This window comes from Capsicum annuum, chromosome 7 (assembly GCF_002878395.1).
Source record: "Capsicum annuum cultivar UCD-10X-F1 chromosome 7, UCD10Xv1.1, whole genome shotgun sequence".
Taxonomy (NCBI): Eukaryota; Viridiplantae; Streptophyta; class Magnoliopsida; order Solanales; family Solanaceae; genus Capsicum; species Capsicum annuum.
In genome coordinates this window covers 224509918-224534010 of record NC_061117.1, presented here as the reverse complement: position 1 = coordinate 224534010, position 24093 = coordinate 224509918, and the positions used below count along the sequence as shown (strand labels likewise).

The window sequence follows — 24093 nt, the reverse complement described above, 5'->3', positions numbered from 1 at the left end:
TTTGGGCCAAAGCCACAAAATTATCTAAAGTTATTGAATCTTGAACATCATTTCTGAAGGAATTAGTTTTAAGATATCGGGTGAAATTAGAAAATGTTGTATATAGTAAAATGTTAAATATTGCCCATATGAATGTAAACAATATAGTTGCCTCTCATTTGTGCAAATCACCATTCCATTACAGCTATTAAAAGAGGATCACAAAAAGAATGACAACTCTGGAGAAGGTGCAAAGGACAACATACTTTCACCAAAATATTCAAATAGAGGTGGCAGCGAATTCGCAGCATCCATATCTTTCTTCCAGGCCTGACCAAGAGGAGCTGGTGCTTTTTGGTTTTGCCCACCAGTATTCTCCCTTCGGTTGGTTCTCGTCACATTGGTCACGTTCTTATTTTGCAAATCTTGTGGCGTCGACGATAAATCCTCATCCTTAACACCCAGCGTTGTGGCAGACATATCAGTAGCTCCTTCTATGCCTACTGGCGAAGAATCTGATGGCATTGGTGTGGAACCATCTGTCTCTAATTTCTTGGTTGGTGGCTCTGAGATCATGTTGTCCATGCTTGTTTTGCGTTTGTCTAGACAATTATGAAGCGGCATTGAGAAAAGTGTATTGATAACAACGATAGTAACATGTAGCATGAACTAGCATTTGCCATAAGACATCCATGGAAACACACAGATCGATAATGCAAAAGCTTACAGGGATATACAGACATACACAGTTATGTTTCTTCACTGTACAGGCTTGCCTAATAGTATCTAGATACTACTATATGAGAGCACTAATAAGGTGTTTCAGACAGGAAAATGCTTGCTTTCTAAAATTTGGCATACAATTTCCACATGTTATCATGGAAAGAGATGCAAATGCGACCCAGCAATAAGATTTAAATAACTATCGAGATCTATCCTACAGAACATATCATTCTCAGAATCTATTTTGCATTGAGACATACTTAGAGGACAACTGTTCACAAGGATTTCAAGAACCTGAGTTTAGCAAGGGTAGAATAAGTAAATTTTAAGACGTACTCGACAATGTAGTTGAGACTTTCGATTTACTCTTCAGGAATGTTCGATTTGATGGAGATAGAAATGCAGGAAGCATCTTAAAATGCTCATACAAGCATAGACCGGCAGCGCACTGTAAAGGAATACACAATTGGAAGAGTTTTCATCAGTGATGTAGAATATTAATCATAAAAGACAATTCATTCTTAGGTTACATAAAACATCTAAACAAGAAATAAGTTGACGAAATGATAAAGAAGAACTGTTGGATCATGCAAGCAAGTTACCATTAAGGCCCCGTAAACACGCCAAGCTTCATGTCTCTTCACTTCATTTTTTTGTTTCTCAAGCTGCATTTCAGGCTCCAATAATCGCAAATAAGCTTCAAGATTTGGAAGCACAAGCAAGCGAACCTACACAAAATTACAAGCATCACAGATTGCTACAGCAAAATTGTGCCTCCGTCACAAACAATTTTGGCACAGCTAGACGAATCCACATTGACCATGTTCCCCATTTCAACATTACAGATAGCTAATTATCTTAGGTTTTAGAAATAATGAAAAGCTGAAAGAAGATACAGGGATATCTAGGAGATACCACACCAGGTCCAAGAGCTGCTAGCCCTTGAATTGCTCCATAATGCTGAGGCAGTGCCTTGGCTGTATCAAGATAAGCATGCCGCAAAGTCTTCGTGACACGTGGCTGAAGACTGTGATAGACCTGACCATATCTGGGCAGCTATAACTTGTTAACGACACATCTAAATTGACTATAGAAATTTAACCAAGATCATGGAAGTGAAAGACCAATTGCTACTATCGTTCAAGCAGATTCAGAAATGCTTTGCACGTGTCAACAATTTTACAGATACATAACCACACCCTCCCCCTGAGACTCCATAAAACTAGTAGGCAGGAAACGAGATGCATGGTTTCTAAACAATAACTGAATAAAGAGATCCCTACCGCCTGCATATTAAAGCAACCAACTTTGCTGTGAAGTCCCTTAGTTCCCAATGGTTGTCAGAGAATTTATTCCCCAACCTTTTCGCCACAAGGCATGTCATCACAGACGGCATCGACTGGTGCAGCTGGGAGAGGTTAACAAGAAAATCATCAGATGCAACTATAGCAACAGCATGCAGAGCCAAAGCCAAAGTTGCAGGATTAACCCCAAACCAACTCTCCAATTGTGCATAAGACACTTACTGAACATAGTAATTTAAGAACTTATTTAGAGAAAAGAAAAATTAATGTTGTGCATGGATGCTAACTCCATCTCTTTTCTTAACGGACATCTACTTAGTTGTCTACCATGATTCTCCAGATACATATTAGTAATTAGCTTAATAGAGTTATCTTTTATTAATGTTTAATCCAGAACCCCTTAATAAAAATAAATAAATAACATCAAATATTTTAACACAGTCATCAAGGATAACCAGCTTCATAAAGATAGAAGTTATAAAAATTTATCCTGCATCCCTTGAAACTAAAAGGATAAATATACTGAAACAAATGGCACGGAGGTATCAGCATCTGGACTCACGTATGGTTCAATATGTAAATGAGAATTCTGAAGAAGGCTCCAGACCAGCCTCATCAAAGCAAAAAGGAGATCAAAATTATTCAAATTCCGTGCAACCTGACATAAAACAGAATATCATTACATCATTTATCTCTCACCTACAAATGTTACATTACTGAACTTGAATTGACTTATACATACCTCATCAGCAACAAAATATGTGAAATAAGGAACTAAAGGATGGAGCCCAGGGTCTGTTGCTAAGCTTGCTAGAGCTTCTTTATAGAGAGGGGAGTTAGATTTATTAACGGTAAGCTCTGTAATCTTGTCATAATAAAGCTGCAAAACAATCAAAGATGCATAAGGATATAATCTAATCATATGGGATGGGCAAAGAGGACGCAACCATATTGGTATAGGTGTACCTGAAGCTCACGGGATAAGACATGCTTAACGGGAACTTTGAGATCAACAGGAACTCCATCCTCCTTATACTCTGCCTTTCGGTAATCAGGAAGCGGAACAAGTGCTGCCATGAAATTGAGCTGTCAGTCGCAAGTATAAAAATATTTTTTTGACAAGTGTCAGATATAAAATATCATCCATTATGAATTTTAATTGGTTCTGTTTCATCAGTATCCTCGTCCATTATTTGCAGACACAGGGCAGAGAAAACAAACTTCAAACCAGAACAACTAAGAGAATAAGAATCAATATCATGTAGATAAAACAATGGATAACAAACAACAGATAATTGGAGAAACCATCATCGATGTACGTTAACATGCTACACAAGTAATTTCTGCTGAAGTTATTGTAAAATATGAACCTTCGAGTGGAGGATTTTCAGGAATAGCAGGCTGTACCCCTTCTATAGCTAACCAGTGAGCAAAAAGAGTAGTATCTAGTGGTGCTTTCGGCAGAGGCGCTTCGATCACCTAAAACGCAGAAAGAGAAACTTACTATACTTGAACTAATCCAAAGAAAAAAGTTGGTAGGCAACCAAGATATCCAAAATTTCTTACATCTTTGAATTCTACATCCTTCTCTTCAATATAGAACAAATCCTTATGCCCAAGAGCTCTTCTGAACCGTAAGGGATCTCCCGAAGCAAAACCATATATTGGCTGCACAAGGCACACAGATATAACCCATCAAACAAAAGACAACCAAAAGAACAGATAGTTTACGCAAAATGATTAGGGTCAATAGCAATGATAAACATTCAAACAACCAAGCAATGAGCAAGGATGGATGTCCATTAGGGCCAGTGGCTGTGGCCTCACCACAGCCTTCAACTCACACTACTTATATATAGCTCAACTTTTTGAAAATCTATACCTGTACAAAGTCTACACTGAAGAAAGTGGGTCTAGTGATAAATCCACACGTTACTTACAATCTTGGATATGCCTTTGATTGACCGGCAAAGCGAAGATTTCTAGTTTGTGTGTGGGTTCCACGCAGATTATTTTTACATATTAATGAATTCTTTTAACACAAATACAGTGTTTGAGCCAAACTTAGTGGGTTTTGGAACCCTTAGCTATCCCTGCTGCCAATTAGCAAAAAGAGTACTCCCTCCATTCACTTTTACTTGTCATGTTTTGCTTCACGAGAACCAATTTAACAAGTCATTGAAGCTAAAATGAACTAGGGCATTTTAATATTTTAAATTTAAATTTAGACATTCAAAGAAACACCATAAGTTGCAATCATTCTTATATTAAAATGATTAAAAAAAAATACATCTCAAAATATTGGTTAAAGTTCATACAGTTTGACTTTCGAAAAGCAAACATGACAAGTGAAAGTGAACTGAAGGAGTAACAACGAACAGAAGAGGTACCTCCACATTTCTTAAGGTAAGTGCAGAATCCACATCGTCAGTAGATAAAGTAGTTCTCTTTGAATGTCGCATACATTTTATAGCCTCCTACATTGTCAATCAAAAGAAAACATATAAATTCACGTCAGTCACAATAATCACCTAAATTTAGAATTTCACAACATTTTTATCATCTCAAACAACAAAATTTAATACATAAATGCCTATTCAGATATTAATATTGACAAACATGATACTTGTTACTAGTGGAAGATGTCAAGTGTTCCGTGAAATTAGTCTAGGTGCGGTCAAACTGGCCTAGACACCACGATTATTTAAGAAAAACTGATAAATTGGATACGAATACGAAAAAAAGGAGGGGCACAATAATCACCTAAACTTAAGAATTTCACTACATTTTTCTTATCTCAAACAACAAAATTTACACATTAATGCCTATTCTAATGTTAATATTGATAAACTGATTCTTGTTGCTAGTGGGACTGACAAGTAAAAAGGGCAGCCCGGTGCACTAGAACTCCCGCTATTCTCATCATCCGGGAAAGGTCCCCACCACAAGGGTACATCGCACGCAGCCTTAGTTTGCATTTTTGCCAAAGGTTGTTTTCAAGGCTAGAACCCGTGACCTCCTAGTCACACGGCAGCAACTTTAACGGTTACTCCAAGGCTCCCCTTCTCTAGTGGGACTGACAAGTATACCGTGAAATTAGTCTAGGTGTACGCAAGCTAGACTAGGTGCTCAGATACTACGGTTATTAAAAAAAAATTATAAACGTGAAATTTGTTGTTGGTGAGAGGTGACATTTATCAAGTGGAATTACGCTAGGTGCAGTCAAACTGGCCGAACACCACGGTTACCTAACCAACTTGATAAATTAGATATGAATGCGAAAAAAAGAGAACATAATTATCACGTAAACTTAAGAATTTCCCTACATTTTTCTTATCTCAAACAGCAAAATTTACACATTAATGCCTATTCCTATGTTAATATTTGTACTAGCGTATTTCACTACAGCAAAATTTACACACTAATGCCTATCCCTATGTTAATATTTGTTACTGGCGTATTTCACTACATTTTTCTTATCTCAATCAGCAAAATTGACACATTAATGCCTATTCCTATGTTAATATTTGTTACTGGCTTTAAGGTGGCAGGTATGCCTGAATTAGTACAGACCTGGCCCAGACACCACGATTATAAAAAGAAAAAAAAAAGAAAAGAGGTACCTGCATTATTTCACGAATACGGTATTCGACATCGGCGGCGAGAGCTGGCAAAACGTCCGGTGATAAATTGCTAATTCCGATGCTCTGTGAAATTACTTCTATAGCCTCTTCCGGCACTATGCTCATTTTCTTTTTCTTTTTGTAGCTTTCGTTAAGGATGTTACAGTGATAATTTGAGATGAAGGGTGGAGGGGATTATTGTAGGAGAAGAGAGTGGTGGAAAAAATTTACTAGTTAATTTTGGCTATTTGAAATGTTTAAAATAATATATTTGGAGATTATTTTAAATAAGTAGTACTACTTCTTTTATAAATTGACAAACTATTTTTACTTTAAACATGAAATACAGAGTTTGATGTTTGAAAAATTAAATTCTAAAAGTTTGAGAGGGTGTAAGCTCGAGGGAAGGTGATCGAGGGACTCAATTTTTGATCTCTTTTCTATAGTGAGAGATTTCTTTTGCATCAAGAGTGTGTTGCAAACTGCGGCAAAACTTTTTATCGATAAGATGCACGTCTTTATAGTGTACATCAAAGGACACAGAGGCAAGAGAACAAGTTCTACCTCAACCTCCTCCGTCATTCATAATTTCAATTCGATTTTCCTAGTGCATCTTCCGCTTGTTGTGAGTGCAACAAAAAATAAATAAGTTGAAATATTAAGGAGTATATGATAGAACAGACCCAACAAAAACCATAGTGTTTGTTCAATAATACAATTTCCAAAATCACAAAAGCATAGCATAGTGCAAGTTTTGATAGTAAAACACCTTTTCACCTCAATCTTTTTCGATCCATGACAAATGCAACTCACACTAATTTCACTCAAACTTAGTATTGATCTACTGTGGAAAATCCTTTCGATGTCTTCTTCTCTACATATGAAAACATATCAAGTGGGGAAACGAGTTCAAAGATGCATCAACAAACTGATGTGGATCACAATCACCGAAACATAGATTACAGATTACACGGGACAGAAGGAGAGGTTCAAGATCTCATACGCACTCCAAAGCACTTGTTCGTTTGCATTTACAGATACTTAATCAACATGTATATTGCCACAATAAGAATGACAATTCCAAGCACCGCTAGAAGCAGACACATGCAAGAGCAACCACCCTTTGTGCGTTTGTTCAAAATTCCAAGCTTTCTCTGCACCCGCTGTTTGGGGGGAAAAAAGAGGAAGAAGAACAATTAAGTGACGAAGAAGAACTCTCACCAAGAAAACAAAAATTGAAGAAAAGGAAACAGATAGAATTATCTTATTAACAAAGCAAGACTTTGTATCAGAAGTATCAATACTAACAGACACTTCGTTTAGTTTTTTTTTCTTTTTCTTTTTCCTTCTTCTTTGGATAATGGTGGCCTCTCAGCAAACTTGACTCGCATCGACTTATCCACCAGGTATCTGTTATATCCTACCTAGCAACACATGTACCAGGTCACGCTACTTAACAATGCTTAGGTAGATGAAAGAATTTCATCACCTAGTTTCGCCTCTCTAGATTCAAACATTTGTCCGAGGTTGTCACTCCAGTTATTTCAACAGCTAGGCCACCCCTTTGTGAGCAAAACACTTTGTCCAGTAAAAACGGTTAGTTGGCTTTCTGTAAATGTCTCTCCTCCCAAAAAGAAATAATATATATATATATACACACACACACACACACACACACAAATGTTCCCCTTCCTACTTAACCTCTTTGGTGATCCAACATATCAGGATTATGGAATTTACAAAAATAATCCGTCTCCTGACAGTTCATCTAACTCCTCCGGCCCACTCTCCCACCAAAAGTCATTCAAATAACACAAACGAGAATGTGACCACATGAATGTCAATTTCTTGTATCATAAGAAAGACCGAAGCACTTTTCCTTCACTATTAAAAGAAAATGTGAGTACATGAATGTCAATTACCTGCGTCATCCGAAGGACAGAAATACTTTCCCTTCACTTATATCCTTAATGTTCTAGCCACACACCATTTTTTGAACACATACTCTATGTACCATCCCAATAACAAAGAAGCCCTAGGGTTCCAATGCTTTAACTTTACATACTGAGCCTAAACACCTGATAGCTTTAAAGTTTCTTCTTAAATTAAAAATGACATAATTAAAAAAAAAAAAGGGCAACCCGGTGCACTAAAGCTACCGCTATGCGCGGTGTCCGGGGAAGGGCCCCACCCACAAGGGTGTATCGTACGCAGCCTTACCTTGCATTTCTGCCAGAGGCTATTTCCAAGGCTTGAACCCATGACCTCCCCATGGCAGCAACTTTACCGGTTACTCCAACGCTCCCCTTCAAAAATGACATAATTAGTCCATCCAAATTGCAGAGCCTTCCACACAGTTTCTGTGGTGCTGGAAGATGTCCACAGACGCTAAGCAAATATATAAAGTCCAAAGCTCACGAAAAATAGAGCCAAATCAGGTCCATGCAAGTGGTCCTACAAGTAACAAGTTCTCACCTGAAGTCTTGAGTCTGTAACATCGACATGTTCGTCCAGGTCATCCTGCATAGGGTAAGACAATGAAATTGGTATCTACTTTAATAGAAGAAAGATTTTGCTTCCATAAGAAAATCGAGAGTGAATATAGTACAATATAAACGAGAAAAATGGAGCTCATACAATAAGTCTTGTTTGCAAGCCAAGTTCTTCATTAACTGCCAGTGCTATATGTTTAGTGCTCATCACTGTCTCCTCTAAACTCTCAAGGCCCACATCTTGCTCTGATTTGAGATCAAAGCAAACAAATAAGCAAAATAACAGAAGAATAAAAGCCAAGAAACTAGAAAACATTTCAAACTAAATACCCCGTGTCTCAAAATTAATGTAACACTGTGTGTGTGGAGTTTAAGATGCTATTATGACTTGTATATAATATTAGTAAAGGACGAAGAAACTACTAAGTAATAATAGCAAAAACTAGTTAGACAGGGAATCATATCAAAATTTAAATTTGACTAGCTACATAAATTTGAATTGAGCTGTTTCAAACTGAGGCATAATTGTCGTTTACATAAATTTGAATTCTTGTAAGCTGTGAAAATAGTTCAAAATATTTTTTCATATCAAGTCATCAAAGTATTTGATCAGCCAATAAAGGAAAGAATGCCATACAAACTGGGAGTAGAAGAGCAGAATAAAACTTGCCTTTCATAATTTGTCGTTGAAGACCGACAACACCGTCATTGTTGAGACCTGTTGCTCTGCTCATAGCATCAGCTGGCTTTATTTCTGGTCCAAGCAAACTGTCCCTATTGGCGAAGTTTGACATGTTCAATGTGGAGGCCATTTGGGTTACTTTTGATTTCAAATTTGCAAGCATATCCTTGCGACGGTTCGTCTCTTTCTCGGTCCTACATAGAGGAGAGAATGCTCAACAAATACATACAGAAGGCAGCATAGCAGTAGTAACAGAATATAACCAGTTTATTCAATTCCAGATATGGATGGTGCAGCATGCGCACAAACTTTATATAGACATTTGAAAGAGAACTGTTCACAGTGTTAAATCAGATTGCTAAGTCAGATAACAGAAGAGTCTCAACATTCTGAACTACCATATGGACAATTCACATACAACTTATTGCAACAACTGACGTAAACCTTTATTTCACCTGTTCAGTTCAACGGAATTCTCTCATTCCAAACTAAATGTGTTCTAGAACTTAATAAGATTTTCAAGAAAAAAATAAAAATGATATATTTTGCAGTTTAATTGTTGGCACTTAAGGTGTGCCCTAACCATGAGGCCAGAATTGCAGTATAAAATCCATGTTTGAATTACTTAGGTTGGAGTAATTAAATATAAAACCCTTAGGGTTAGAGTAACAAAATATAAGGCCCTTGGAAATTTTGATTGAAAGATATTTTGTCCATTGGGCGTGGAAATATCCCGGCAAACAGAGATCAAATTGAAATGCCATTTCTAAACAAAATAAAATCAGAAACACATTCAGCATCATGAAAGAAGTACATAGCAAGACAAATGAAGCATAACAATCAGTAGTTGTTTTAGGAACAGATACAAAATTTACAAAAATGCATGTCAACGGGCTGTACGATGTACGATGGAAGAATGAATCCAGCCATTTCCTTCAATTGAACAGGTTTCTTTACATCTGCACTCTTGACTCTACTCTTATACAATACATTTACAAACATGATATAAAACATTCAATTAATCATTGGAGTTATGCATTACCACCGTAGCCATACAATGAGAGAATCAGATTAAGAACACTCACAAAGGCTGCTTTCCAGGAAGCTTTGACAGGATAGACTGTAAGTTATCAAGTCTAGTTCCTAATATTGTGATCTTCCTCCTTATAGCGGATGCATGACGTTGTGCCTCTGTACCCGAAGGAGGCAATGAACTCCTTTCAGAAATCATGTTAGTGATATCATCAGCGAGTTTCAATCCTTCGTTATACTCCCGGATCCATGAGTCTCCAGAAGACGCCATTACCTGAAGAAACATTAGAAAGAAATACATAAATTTCTGCGCATTGACTACAAGTCGATCAATAAAAAGAAGAATAATACTTATAACTTAAGCTTCTTTTTCATCATCAAAGTGCTTGGAGCTATGGTGGACGATCCACCAAAAAACATATGGATCAAAAGAAAACCACGGAAAAATCGAAGGGTGATGAGACTATATTCTCAAAATTCAGAATCTAGTTCATTTTCTCATGCGATGTGCAACACCATCTACATCCAATAACTTAGTTCAAATATAAAGAAAAATTAGAGGAACATCACAATTCCGTTTGATGTAAGATCAAATTATCCTTGATCTTCCAACTAAGCAGAACTGTACCTCCTCCACCCCATCATCCACAAAAGAAAAGAATCAGAAGCACCACAAAGAACAAAAAAGGAGAAAAAAATAAAAACTGGGAATATCATCTTGAAGTTCGCAATGCATTTGTTCCTTCCTAAACAACTATATACTAGTATATCCTATAGGATACTAGTACATCGTTTTTTCGATAACCAAAATCTTGGCCCTTTATCGATGGATACTAGTACATTGTAATTCATTCTAATAACATTTTTAGATGTGAATCAATTATTGGAACAAGAATTAGTAGCAAGTAACTTATTCCGACGAAACACTGTAAATTTCTTCCCTAGATAATCAAATTCCAACATGAAATGTGAAATTCAACAACCAAATAAGCTGAATTGCAACCATATATGGACAAAATTCTAAGAAAACGTGGATACAATATATATGAAACAGCTAGAATAGAAACTCAATTTACATAAAGTATCAAACTCAGCTACTAAAAGTTAACTCAAATAGCATCCAAACAAAGTAAAGGTAGCTACAATTACACAAAACAGTAAAAAAAATCCCAAAGCTCATGCAATCTACAGCCCTAATTCTTCATTTAACAAAATGCCAAAAGATCAAAAATCAATATACTATACAATTATAATTAAAAAACTCCATAACTATACGAGTTGATCACTTGAAGAAAAAAAATAACATTGAGACAATCCTACATACGTCAAGTGAGTAACTTGGAGAATTAGAAAAGAAGCAGCTACAGTTATACGAAACAGCAACAAAACCCAAAGCTCACACAATCCAACCCTAAATTCTTTAGTTGCAAAAGAAAAAAAAGAGCAAAATTAATATACTACACAATTATAGTTAAAAGAACACCACGATTGCTGCTGAATTACTGTTAATCGAATTCAAATTTGAGTTGATCACTTGACAAAATTTCAAAAAGAAAATATTGAGATGATCGTACACAATACTAAGAAAACGTGGATACAATCTATGAAACAGCTAGAAACTCAATTTTACATAAAGTATCAAACTCAGCTACAAAAATTAACTCAAATAGCATCCAAACAAAGTAAAGGCAGCTACAATTACACAAAACAGTAAAAAAAATCCCAAAACTCACGCAATCTACAGCCCTAATTCTTCATTTAACAAAATCACAAAACAGCAAAACTCAATATACTACACAATTATAATCAAAAACGCCATAATCGCTGCATTGAGAAGATCGTACATACGTCAAGTGAGTAACTCGGAGAATTAGAAAAGAAACAGCAACAAATCCCAAAGCTTACGCAATTCAACCCTAAAATTCTTCAATTGCAAAAGAAAAAACGAGAAAAAACCAATATACTACACGATTATAGTTAAATGAACACCACAATTGCTGATGAATTACTATTAATCGAATTCAAATTCGAGTTGATCACTTGAAAAAATTTCAAAAAAAATAAAAAATTGAGATAATCTTATCGTAATTACCTCTTTTTGATCTGAATGAATTGGAATTTTTGGTGGAGAATTGTGAGAGAAAGGGGGAGTGTGAATAATTGTAAAGGGGATTTGCGACTAACTTTACCGGCAAAATTTGTCCACCTCCATTGTCGTCTTAGATTTTGTCTGCACACAATAATGCGCTATCATTTTTTATCATTATTGTGGAAACCACTTTTATCTTTTTCTCTGAATACTAATTAAGAAAATTACTAACACCATTTCATATTAATTTGTCATTTTGCGCATATTAAGAAATAATATTAAAAAGATAGTTTTATTAGTAATTTATCTTTTAAAAAATTTGCTAAAACTTTTTTTTTCCGTGGTTTCTGAGTGTCCTTTTGCGAACCCGACTAATTGTATTCATCGTTTCAAGATGGGTCCACCATAATTACTAAAATTTTATAAATAAGTATAAATACTTCCACAGAGAATTAATTTTAAGAATAGTATAGAAAAACTAATTGATATTTTTTTAATTTAATAAGATGATCAATTAATATGATATAATTATTTTTATAAGATAACTAACTAATATTGGGATGGAGGAAGTATTTGGCTAAGGTGGACCACTCATTAGCTTATACTGAAGTATTTTGGATTTACTATTTGGGAATTCTAATAAATATTTAAAATATTTACAAATTAATGTTTTCTTTGTTATTAATAATTTTAGCGCTTGATGTTTATCAGCTATCTTTAATCAACGGCTTCAAATTGTTATCAATAATTAATTATTTTGTGCTAAAAAGTTTAGCAACCAATTTAAACGGAATTAGTAAATATTTATTTTTAATGCGAATATTACATCTCGAGCTTAAATAAAAATGATCCTAACTTACTATCACACATATAATAATTAGGTAATAAAAATGTATTTCAAATAGTTTTTTGGAAACTTTAAAGCGGTACTTTAACATAACAAGATAGTATGATGATATCGAGATACAATAAAAACCATATAAAACATATATCTAAAGCAAGAAACTGCGAGAACAAGACAAATAATATGACTTATAAGATACTCTAGACTATCAACAAGCTTAATTTTGTCGAAAAATAAGATAGTGCTTAACTACATATTAATCTTCTACCTTGCTATGCAATTTTCATACTACCCTATCTAATGTCATGTCCTCGATAAGGTGAAATTTACTTTTCCCTAATACTGTTCTTCCGACCTAACTTTGCTCCCTAATACTCCTTTTCCGACCCAATCTTGCCTTTCCTTATATCCATTTGATCCAACATCTCACATTTTTCCGGTAAGGCATATGCTTATCTTCTCTTCACATGCCTCGCTTAAATTCGCTTCCGTCGTCTCATCCATCACAGAGACCGCTTTTACCTTATCAAGAATATCCTCATTCCCAATCTTATCTCTCATGTTGTACTCATCATCAGTGCATGTGGTAAAGTAATGTTCGGATGAAAAAAATTGATGTTTGTCATAAATTTATATTTACCAGGTTTAATAATATTTAATCATAAAAAAAAATAAAATTTAGTGTATAAAAAATTTTTGCTATGCATAAATTTCAAAAAAAAATAGAACCACAAAGTTTTAAGTCATGTATTTTTTAATTAGAAATGCTTCAAAATTTCATTAATTCCCTTTTTAAAGAAAAGTAAAGAAGTCCTCAAAAAACTCTATAATAATATGTCCCCTATCTAAATTTTAGGATTTTCTTTCCTCTACTATAAACACTAAATTATTTTATCCCATCCCTGTTATTGAAAAATACAATAACAAAATTACAAAAAGCAAGACACAGACACATGTTTCTATATCTCATTTCACTTGTTTTCAAATTATAAACCACTTTATTTTCTTCCTATTCCAACCATTCATTTTTTTCAATCAAAAGCAATGTGATCTCCATTTTTCAAACCATTCATTTTAAAATGGGGAAAAGATGGATTTTTATTTAGTCATATTCGACTAGGTACAGAATTTAAGAAATATTATTAAAATATTTATAATTTCAAATACAATAATAATAATAATAAAAATAGTATATTCTATATATTTTATAAGTGACATCTGAAAAAATAATAATTTTCAGACCTTATCATGAGTTAAAGAATAATTTATATATTGAAATAAGCTCAATCTCTTTAATTTAAAGTCTGTATTCATTAAATATATAAAAATTATTAACTCAAAAATTTTCTGAATCATAATCTTCGCGTTATATAAATTGGGGCGAATATGTAATAAATAAAAATGAAAAAAAAAACAAATAAAAACATAAAAGTAGAGAAAAACGGCAAGTCGGCAACAGCGAAAATCGGGAAACACGACGGCGCAGCAGTAGAGAAGAAAGCAAATTCTCTTCAGCTACTACTACTATTCACATGCACTTCTAGTAGTAGATTTTGGTTAAACGGAGCTCGCCGTTCGCCGTTCCCCGCTCGCCGTCGGTAAGAGAGAAAGTTGAAAAAATGTCAGACCTAGACAAGCAAATTGAGCAGCTGAAGAGATGTGAGCCGTTAAAGGAATCGGAAGTAAAGGCACTTTGTCTTAAAGCTATGGAAATCCTTGTTGAAGAAAGTAATGTCCAGAGAGTTGATGCGCCTGTTACTGTAAGTGCCGAATTTGAAAATTGAAACCCTACTGTTGGAGGTGATATAGGAGAGGCGTTCAGTTTATTTTAGCATAAATACTGGTCGTTGTGCATAGCAGGAGCTTTTGTATACTGAGCTGAAGCGTGTGTTTACTTGTCAAATGAGGGAAATGATGTGTTTATTCTCTTAGTTGTTTTGCTGGATTCAGTTTAGGTTAAGTGCTGATAGTCGACGTGCCTGTTACTGTAAGTGGAATGAAAATCCTACAGTTGGAGTTATATAGGAAGGAGGAATCGGGATTTTGACTTGGTTCAATATCTTGTAGCCAAGTATGTAAATACCGACTCTTGTGGTTCGATATTTCCTCGGATCCTGTGCATAGCAGGAGCTTTAGTGCACTGGTGCACCGGGCTGAGTTTCTTATATACTGAGCTAAAGTGTGTGTTTAATTGTCAAATGAGGGGATTGATGTTTATTTGCTTAATTGTTTTGTTGGATTCAGTCTAGGTTAAGTGCTGATAGTTGATAAGCTTGTCACTGTAAGTTGAATGAAAACCCTACAGTTGGAGTGATACGAAGGAGGAATCGGAATTTTGACTTGGTTCAGTATATTGTAGCGTGAATAGTGGTACTTGTGGTTAGGGGCTTGCTCGGATCCCGTGCATAGCAGGAGCTTTAGTGCACTGCACTGCAGCTCAAGTTTGTGTTTTACTTGTAAAAGGAGAGAATTGATGTATTTATTCACATAATTGTTTTGCTGGATTCAGTCTAGGTTAAATGCAGAGTGTCGACGCGCTGTATAAAACCCTACTGTTGGTGTGAAATAGGAGGGAGGAATCGGGATTTCGACTTGGTTCAGTATACTGAGCTTAAGTGTGAGTTTACTTGTCAAATGAGAGAATTAATGTAGTTATTTTCTAAATTGTTTTGGTGGATTCAGTCTAGGTTAAGTGTTGAGTTTTGAGGTGCATGTTACTGTAACTCGAATCAAAATCCTACCTTGGAGTGATATAGGAGGTGAAGATAGATTTTGACTTGGTTCAATATACTGAGCTGAACTGTCAGTTTACTTGCCTAATGAGAGAATTGATGTATTGGTTCTCTTATTTTTCTTTAGCTGGATTTAGTCTAGGTTAAGTCTAGAGAGTCGATGCATTTGTCACTGTAAGTTGAATTAAAACCCTACAGTTGGAGTGATACAGGAGGGATGAACTGGGATTTTCACTTGCTTGAGTATATGTAGCGTAAATGTTGAATGTGAAGTGTGAGTTTACTTGTCAAATGAGGGAGTTGATGTAGTTATTTTCTAAATTGTTTTGCTGGATTCGGTCTAGGTTAAATGTAGAGAGAACGCACCTGTCACTGTAAGTCAAACGAAAACCCTACGGTTGGACTGATATAGGAGGGAGGAACCGGGATTTTGACTTGGTTTGATACATTGTAACGCAAATACTGAGCTGAAATGTGAGTTACTTGTCGAATGGTGAACTGATGTATTTATGCTCTCAATTGTTTTGCTGGATTCAGTCTAGATTAAGTGTTAGTGAGGTAGGGTTTTTATCGGGCGGTTTTCCACCTTTTTTGAACTTCTCAATTCTGTTGTGAAAGTGATTTCTTGACAAACAACTTGTTAATTAGATTTGTCACTTGTTTATACCGGATTTTGGCTTCTGGTTGTTCTTTTTGTCTCTCCGAGCAGCAATACTACAAAGAATTAAGAAAAGTAGTTTGGAAATTTGGATGCTCATTGTATGAATGTTCCCTTGATGCTTTGCTGGTTATGTTTGATTGGAAGTTGTATTCATGTAGATTTATTTGTTACTGTCTCAAATTTAGTTTGCATGTGTTTAGTAAATCTCAATGTCCACTGGGTTAACTAAATGTTGTTAAAATATGCTGGCAAACACGAAGACAATGGTGCTAGTTGCTCAAGATGAATGGTGTTTTGCGAGCCTTAATTTAAATATAATCGGAGTTCTGGTATAAGAATTATAAGATCCAAATAAACAAGGGATATATACAAGTATTCTTTACTCAGAAGATGCATTTTTTTTTGGTTGTATCCATTATTTCCCTTCTCCTGTCTAAGATGCCTCTAAACTCATGCTTATTTGATGATTCTTGCTGAAATCTAGAGTCTTCAACTTATGGCATGGTAGGCTTGAGTCGAGGGGTATAAAATGTGTCAGAGGTCCCTCTTGGGCTGGACATATTTGTTGTATTCGTCGAAACTCAAAAAGTTAAGAGAATCAATGCAAATAAATATTAGAACACATCTAGATTAATTTCATATGTCAAGGTTAATTGCATAATATATTTTTAGTTATGTGTCATAACAAGGAATCATGTTTATTAGGAAGGTACCTTAATTTTTCAGTGGCAAAACTCTATATAAGGAGCTCCATTATAAGTTGTTCTGCTCTCGATTCAATACGAATTCTACCTACCATCTATTATTATCTCTATAGTAGAGATATAACTTCTTTTCCTAAAAAAGAAATTCCTCAAAAGAGGTAGGGATATAACTTCTGCCTACGTCATGCTACACAGTTGGCCGAAGTTTTCTCCACAGTGTTAATATTCCTGTCTATTTGTCATTACTGTTTTGGCACCATACCTTCTTTTAGGTTACTGTTTCATTGACATCACATCGTTTTTGTATTTATCGTTGGTGTTTCCTCAGTCTACCTAACTATGAAATCAGGAGTTTGTGTCATTGAGATGAAGACAACAAAGACCATCTCAGCCTTAAAACTATTTTGGGTGCAATCAGATGTGAAAACAGAAAGTTCATTTCATTGGTGCATCTGTAGCACACGTCTCATGTGTCATCCATTATCTAGGATTGGTGACACTCGTCAGTTAAACCTATCTGTTGAGGGCTGATATTATTAGTCCATGTCAGCTGAACTTGTAGAGCCAGGACTCCATCTCGCCAAGTCAATGCTACAACGTGTCATTGCCCAAGCAGCCCGTGTTATTATTGCCTAGTTAGCACTGTGGATTGCAATGATATGGTCCAATTAGTCGTATTTGTTTTGTCAGCGATTTGATTAAACTGGCTGCATGATATTTCAAGTTTAGCCACGACTCTTGTATTCATGGTGGCATCATGATCCAGTCAATATTATTTCAGGCCGGGTAATGTGAATTCAGTTTCATTTCACCTTCACAAATTTGGTGACAGTATCAAATGAATGCTGTGGCAACAGCAACTTTCTTGATGTATTTGACTTGGCTTTCCAATCTTGATTTGCAAACATGAGTTGCTTCATCATATTGAAGGTGATAGTTAAGAGTCATTTTATGTTTTTAGGATTGTTGTGTAAATGTTATCTTTTTGATAAATCAAGATTTTTATTAATAGGACCAAGATTGTGTTAGCTTGACCAAGATATGTTACAGGTATTGTATAGAATATTAATAGAATATTCTTAGTCGTTTCATTAACACAAAATTATGAAGGTTTCGTTGTTTCATAGTCTAAACACTACTTTTTTGGGGGATGAAGTATAGCCTAAACTTATTAATACGGTCATTTGTGCATAGACGGTCTTGAAAATTAAGAAAGTATCATTGGCTCTGATTTGAGGCTTAGTTGTTATCGTTGTTGCTGGTTACTAGGGTGCATCCTGGGTTTATGGCTGAAAATATTACATCACACCTGTTGGAGTTAGCAGGCTCATGATTTTGGTGAGGGTCCAGAATGTCTAGAAAGAAAGAAGCATAATATGAGTGTAGAGAATTTTCTCCGGATGAATGACAATCACCAATAGATTGCATTAGATTGTGGAGTCTCTTGGAAGATATATTGAAATGTGTAATATGGACTTGTGAAATTGCAAAAGCTACGGGAGGGAACGGATTATGCCTAAACTCTTATCCATTTAATTCGCTATTTGGCCTTATCATTTGCAGATGATATTCTTATGTGCTATGTCTGCTTGGTATTTTTTTGGGCGAGTTCCACTTATCTACGTTCTGATATTGCTTGAAATCTGGTTCAGCTCTTATTTTCTTGTGCTTGTAGATATGTGGTGATATCCATGGCCAATTTTATGACATGAAAGAGCTATTCAAAGTGGGAGGTGATTGTCCGAAGACAAATTACTTGTTTCTCGGAGATTTTGTTGATAGAGGATTTTACTCCGTTGAGACATTTCTTCTTCTACTAGCTCTTAAGGTATTTTATGTTTCTGTCATTTCCCGTGATATCAGGTTGATATACATATTCTTGCAACTTTTGTCTTATTGTTTAGACATTATTCTTGAACCCACATGCTATAGCATTACTGTTGAAAGTTGGTAATATAGATATTTCTACGCCCTCAAGTTTTTTGTTTCCTCCATAAAAGATATGTTCCGAAACAAGTAGCATCTCAGTACACTACTGCTGCGTAGACTGTGTAATCGGAGATTAAACATTCCAGCCTGTGTTTGCTTCATGTTTTTTTCTAAATTGTAATGGAATAGAAGTGGAATTTATTTTGGTTGGATACAAAATAGTTGAATTGGACTCATTTGAACTTTCACGTTAGGGTAACTAAATGTGCTTGCTTTTGTTGTACATCTTCGCCACATTGAGACCTTTGAATTCTTGGTCACAAGGAGAATAAGCTATATAGCGATATTGCCTTTGATTTTTTCAACCAGTAAGCAAAAAATATCTCAGTTGCTTTTTGAAGGAAAAATTGACATTACAACTTGTTAGATCGTTATCAACTTTAAGAAACCCCGACACATGAAGATGTGATCTGTCAGCTTGCTTCTTGAATTTGTAATAAAGTTGCATCAGTACCTTCTCCGACACATGTTGTTCATTACCTAGCTTGTTGGTTTTGTGCATGGTTCCCCCATTTCTTCATCTTTGCCTTTTGTTGCAGATGTCCACTTGTCTGTGCTTTGTCCTAAATTGTTGTTGCTTTGGAAAATAACTGGCTCGTCCATTTTTTGTTAAAATACTCTGCGACAATGTGCTAATATTCTTTGTGCCTTTCTTTGTTGAGTTGCATATCCTAGAGTTTATTTCCATATTCATGTTTGTTACTCAGTATGTTGCCTTTTTCCTTCTAATTAATTGGTGATGCGTCATTATCCAAAAGAAGAAAATAATTGTCAATGCATAATCAGGTGAGATATCCAGATCGGATAACTCTTATCAGAGGTAACCATGAGAGCCGCCAGATCACACAGGTTGGTCCTTCATTTTCTCTACCTCTACAGCTTATAATTTATTTTATAATCTTATTTTCTCTTCAAAATTTCCAGGTATATGGATTCTATGATGAGTGCCTACGGAAGTATGGTTCAGTAAATGTTTGGAGATATTGCACGGATATATTTGACTACTTAAGGTTTGCTACTTTATTCTAGTGACGTCTAAAATTGGGGAATCAACTTGATATGTCTGATGCGTTTATATTAGATCCACTGCTCTCTAGTTTGGCACAAAATGGTTCCTATGTGTCATCATTGCACTGTCCGCTTGCATGTCAACAACAACATACCCAGTGTAATCCCACAAGTGGGGTCTGGAAAGAGTACAGTAGGATGTACGTAGACCTTACCCCTACCTTTATGGGGTAAAGAGGCTGTTTTTGGTTGACTCTCGGCTCAAAATAGAAGTATATGATGTGGGATTGTAAGAAAATAAGACAGTAAAATAACAAGATGCAAAACAACTGAAGCAACAAATAGTGATACATACTGTCGGATAAGAAACTATACAACAACAACAACAACAAACCCAGTGTATTCCCACAAAGTGGGGTGGGGTCTGGGGAGGGTAAAATGTACGCAGTCCATACCGCTACCTCCGAAGAAGTAGAGAGGCTGTTTCCGATAGACCTCCGGCTCAAGAGGAGAAGAGGAGGTTAACCTCCTAGCTCTCCCTAACGACGAGCAATAACACTCAGCTGCCTTCTAAATAATACTACTAGAAGGAGAAGAGGAGGCTAACCTCCTAGCCCTCCCTAACGACGAGCAATAACACTCAGCTGCCTTCTAATCCTACCTACTCCTCGATCTTGATACCTTCCTATCTAAGGTCATGTTCTCAGTCAACTGAAGTCTTGCCACGTCCTGTCTAATCACCTTCCCCAGTTCTTCTTTGGCCAATGTCTACCTCTCCTAACTCCTGCTACATCCAACCTCTTATACCTCCTTACCGGCGCATTCTCACACTTCCTCTTCATATGCCCGAACCATCTCAGCCTTGATTCCGTCATCTTGTCTGCCACGGAGACCCCTCCGCTTGCATGACATACTTGAGAAACTTCTGATATTGGTATCCTGCATGTCCTCTTTTCTCGTTCCAGCAGTGTCCATGTGCAACTGGGTGAACTAGTTGTGGTACATTTACAATCGGTAGTACTAAACTTCTTTTCTCTTCAGAGCTCTGCCTTTTGTTTCCTTGGTGACTTGAACCCACTAAACTTGTATTACTTGTTTTGATCATAATACAGCTTATCTGCTCTCATTGAGAATAAGATATTCTCTGTTCATGGTGGTCTCTCTCCTACAATATCTACATTAGACCAGGTTCGGAACTAGTCTCCGACTCCATTGCTTGAACTTTTACATGTAGAATGCATTGACATCATCATGTCTATCTCAGATTCGAACTATTGATCGGAAGCAAGAAGTTCCTCATGAGGGTGCCATGTGTGACCTACTATGGTCAGATCCAGAGGATATCGTTGATGGATGGGGATTGAGTCCTCGTGGTGCAGGTTTCCTTTTTGGTGGCAGTGTTGTCACTTCATTTAACCATACTAATAGCATAGACTACATATGCCGTGCACATCAGTTGGTAATGGAAGGATATAAATGGATGTTCAATAATCAGATAGTTACAGTCTGGTCTGCTCCGAATTACTGTTACAGGTCGGTTAAGTTACAGGATTAGTTTGCGGTTTGTTCTTTCTTAACTGTCGATCTTCCTCTTTCTTTTATCAGAGGTATCTTTGTTTCAAGTATTTTGGAGTGAAATAATGTGTTCATTCCAATACATTGCAGATGTGGTAATGTTGCAGCGATTCTTGAGCTAGACGAGAATCTTACTAAGCAGTTCCGTGTGTTTGAAGCTGCTCCTCAGGTATGTACATATAAACCGACTTCTTTCTAGTTTGTCATGTTGGTGAATGAGGAATATGTTATTAATTTACCAATATGCTATTTTCTCTTGCAATTGTTAAAGAGAAATTACACACCTTTTCATCCCATATATTTCTTTCATTAGTGAGGCATTTATTAACACAACAAAATGCAGTGCACCTAGAAGTGGCAATGTACAGGGCATCGAAATACTGCGACTGACTAAATAGAATCTACTAATTAGGAAATTGGAACTATTGGAAGAACACAGAAAACCTCATGACACGCTATTCCAATGTCCATCCAGGATGTCCAACAAATGTGTCCCCCATTTCATGAAAGGACCTTTTTAACCCTCTAGCAATACCTTCTGAATATCACATTACCGAAAATGTTACATTGAACCAACTCTTATTATTAATGAAAGTTCAAATTCCCCAATAGGGTCGGCCTTAGGTTCTAGCTTTAGATAGCTTAGACCATCAAAAACCTAACTTCATTGTCAACCTGTCTCTTATGTATGAGAAACTTTATTTCCTATCACAGAAAATGGAAAACTTCATTTCCTATTTAATACCCATGTCACTGAGCCCACTTAAGTTTTAGTCAGTTAATGTGGGATACCGGGATTGCATTACTCAAAATCTCAACTATGAAATAGCTACGAGTGTTGACATATCCACCTTAAGTAAGCACCGTAGAACGCATTTTAACCTCAATCTTAAACACCTCAAGTCTTCAGACACATTTAGCACTATAATTAATCTTGAAGCATGAATAGCTGATACTTCTCGAAAATTTCTGCGAGAACAATCATTTCAACTTCTTCAAGATTCAACCAAATACATTTTCATCAAAGAAAAGATTCAGTCAAGTACATACGCTGGGTTTGCAGAAAATCATCTCTGGCAAGATCTTCAGTTGTGCATATAACCTATAACCTATAACCTAAGGAAAAAGGCTATTTATATGAAGTTATAGATAGAGAACGAAGTTATGGGCACGTGATGAGGAAATGCACGGATGCTCCACTATAGGGGGTGAGGGTGAGAGGCTGGCTATGGATGGTTTTGGGCGGAGTAGAGATAGGCTGAAGAAATATTGGAGGGAGGTGATTAGGCATGACATGGAGCGGTTACAGCTTAGGGAGGGCATTCCCCTTGATAGGAAGGTGTGGAGAACGCGAATTAGGGTAGAGGGCTACTGGGTAGGAGTGTGTCCGTAATAGTAGTGAGGAGTGCTTTGTTTGATTCTATGCTTGTAGTTTCTTGTTCTTAGTGTTCCGATGATATTTGTGATTTCGAATAAGATAGTTTATAGTATTACTCTGTAGATATCTTGTTTCTTTTATTATCTAGCTGTGTGTTATCCCATTTTGTTGTTTATTTTTATGTTTTTTGTTTGTTATACTAATATTTGGCCTGAGTCGGGGGTCTATCGGAAACAACCTCTACTTCATCTGAGGTAGTGGTATGGACTGCGTACACTTTACCCTCCCCGGACCCCATTTTGTAGAAATACATTGGGTATGATGTTGTTGTTGTCTTTCTTTCTTATCAAAAGAAGAATGAAGTTAATGATCTGGTGATAGGCATGCCAGTGGAGAAAAATATATGTTGTTCTTTACCTACTTTTTAATATATACATTGTTCTTTACCAGTATGGGCTGAGACAGGCGTTCTGTTACTTGTATACCATTATGTCCGCGTGAGACTCTTCCCCACAGTTTTACATTTGTATAATTTTTGTGCAATGCAGGATTCAAGAGGAGCACCTGCTAAAAAGCCTCCACCAGATTACTTCCTGTAGGACCACGTAAACGATTCAATTTTTGCCATCAATATACCCATATTGTTGACAATATGGTTGTGAAGAGCGCACACAGGAGATGCTCTCGCATGATTCGTTTTGGTAGAAAGGTTTCTTTGTTTACAGAAAGAATGGTACCATTGTTGGGGTTTCTAAGATTACCGAGGATCTAAATACATGTAGCCGATTTTGAAATCCCATATTGTTTTTTTTCCTTGTAATGGTGGTGTGTGTAATAGAATGGGACATTGAAGTGAGAGTTGCAAATTATGAGGCAGCTTCACTCTCCTGTAAAGGAGTTGTACAACTGAAGTCGAGGACTCTATTTTCATCGTCTTGTTACGTCTGGACTTTGGTGCAACAGTAAATTTTTCTTGGTTCGATGTTGCATTAAATGTATTTCGGGCTGTGTTGCATAAAAACGTGCACATTTTGTATGGTTATAATGTTCAATTTGGTGTAAATTGTTTGTAGGCCAAGTTTCTTTTACCATTTCCACAGGCTGTATCTGTGCACCATTAGGTAGGTTAGATGAAGAATGGTGATATGTTGGCTTGAATTGGAAGAAATAGTTTTCTGACTTTTAACATTTTTTCGTTTTTGTTTTACGATCTTTTGACAAGATCTTTATTTTTACACATTAGAGATATGAAAAGATTATTTTTTTTCTATTCAAACG

At 36.1% G+C, this 24093-nt stretch overlaps 3 protein-coding genes across 4 annotated transcripts; 1 reads left to right on the top strand and 2 right to left on the bottom strand.

Moving 5' to 3' along the window:
• Nucleotides 1-76: 76 nt before the first annotated feature.
• LOC107878762 (transcription initiation factor TFIID subunit 6) lies at nucleotides 77-6183 on the bottom strand. Its single transcript, XM_016725876.2, has 12 exons — nucleotides 5630-6183; nucleotides 4397-4483; nucleotides 3573-3674; nucleotides 3377-3485; nucleotides 2973-3076; nucleotides 2749-2886; nucleotides 2569-2664; nucleotides 1986-2110; nucleotides 1618-1750; nucleotides 1305-1430; nucleotides 1039-1150; nucleotides 77-581 (listed from the first exon to the last, which is right to left on the bottom strand). The coding sequence occupies exons 1-12, from the start codon at nucleotides 5753-5755 to the stop codon at nucleotides 199-201; spliced, it is 1641 nt and encodes a 546-aa protein (XP_016581362.2). The 5' UTR covers nucleotides 5756-6183; the 3' UTR covers nucleotides 77-198.
• Nucleotides 6184-6318: 135 nt separating this feature from the next.
• LOC107878764 (syntaxin-51) lies at nucleotides 6319-12193 on the bottom strand. Of its 2 annotated transcripts, XM_016725879.2 has the most exons (6): nucleotides 11928-12193; nucleotides 9889-10109; nucleotides 8792-8997; nucleotides 8267-8367; nucleotides 8105-8149; nucleotides 6319-6792 (listed from the first exon to the last, which is right to left on the bottom strand). In XM_016725879.2, the coding sequence occupies exons 2-6, from the start codon at nucleotides 10104-10106 to the stop codon at nucleotides 6661-6663; spliced, it is 702 nt and encodes a 233-aa protein (XP_016581365.2). In that variant the 5' UTR covers nucleotides 10107-10109; nucleotides 11928-12193; the 3' UTR covers nucleotides 6319-6660. The 2 variants fall into 2 exon arrangements, with proteins under 2 accessions (XP_016581365.2, XP_016581364.2); XM_016725878.2 differs by lacking the exon at nucleotides 11928-12193 and having other exon boundaries at nucleotides 9889-10127.
• A 1865-nt stretch (nucleotides 12194-14058) lies between these two features.
• On the top strand, nucleotides 14059-23878 carry LOC107878763 (serine/threonine-protein phosphatase PP-X isozyme 2). The gene is made up of 8 exons (XM_016725877.2): nucleotides 14059-14528; nucleotides 18541-18693; nucleotides 19641-19703; nucleotides 19779-19864; nucleotides 20975-21050; nucleotides 21127-21395; nucleotides 21528-21606; nucleotides 23364-23878. The coding sequence occupies exons 1-8, from the start codon at nucleotides 14388-14390 to the stop codon at nucleotides 23412-23414; spliced, it is 918 nt and encodes a 305-aa protein (XP_016581363.1). The 5' UTR covers nucleotides 14059-14387; the 3' UTR covers nucleotides 23415-23878.
• The last annotated feature ends 215 nt before the right edge of the window (nucleotides 23879-24093 follow it).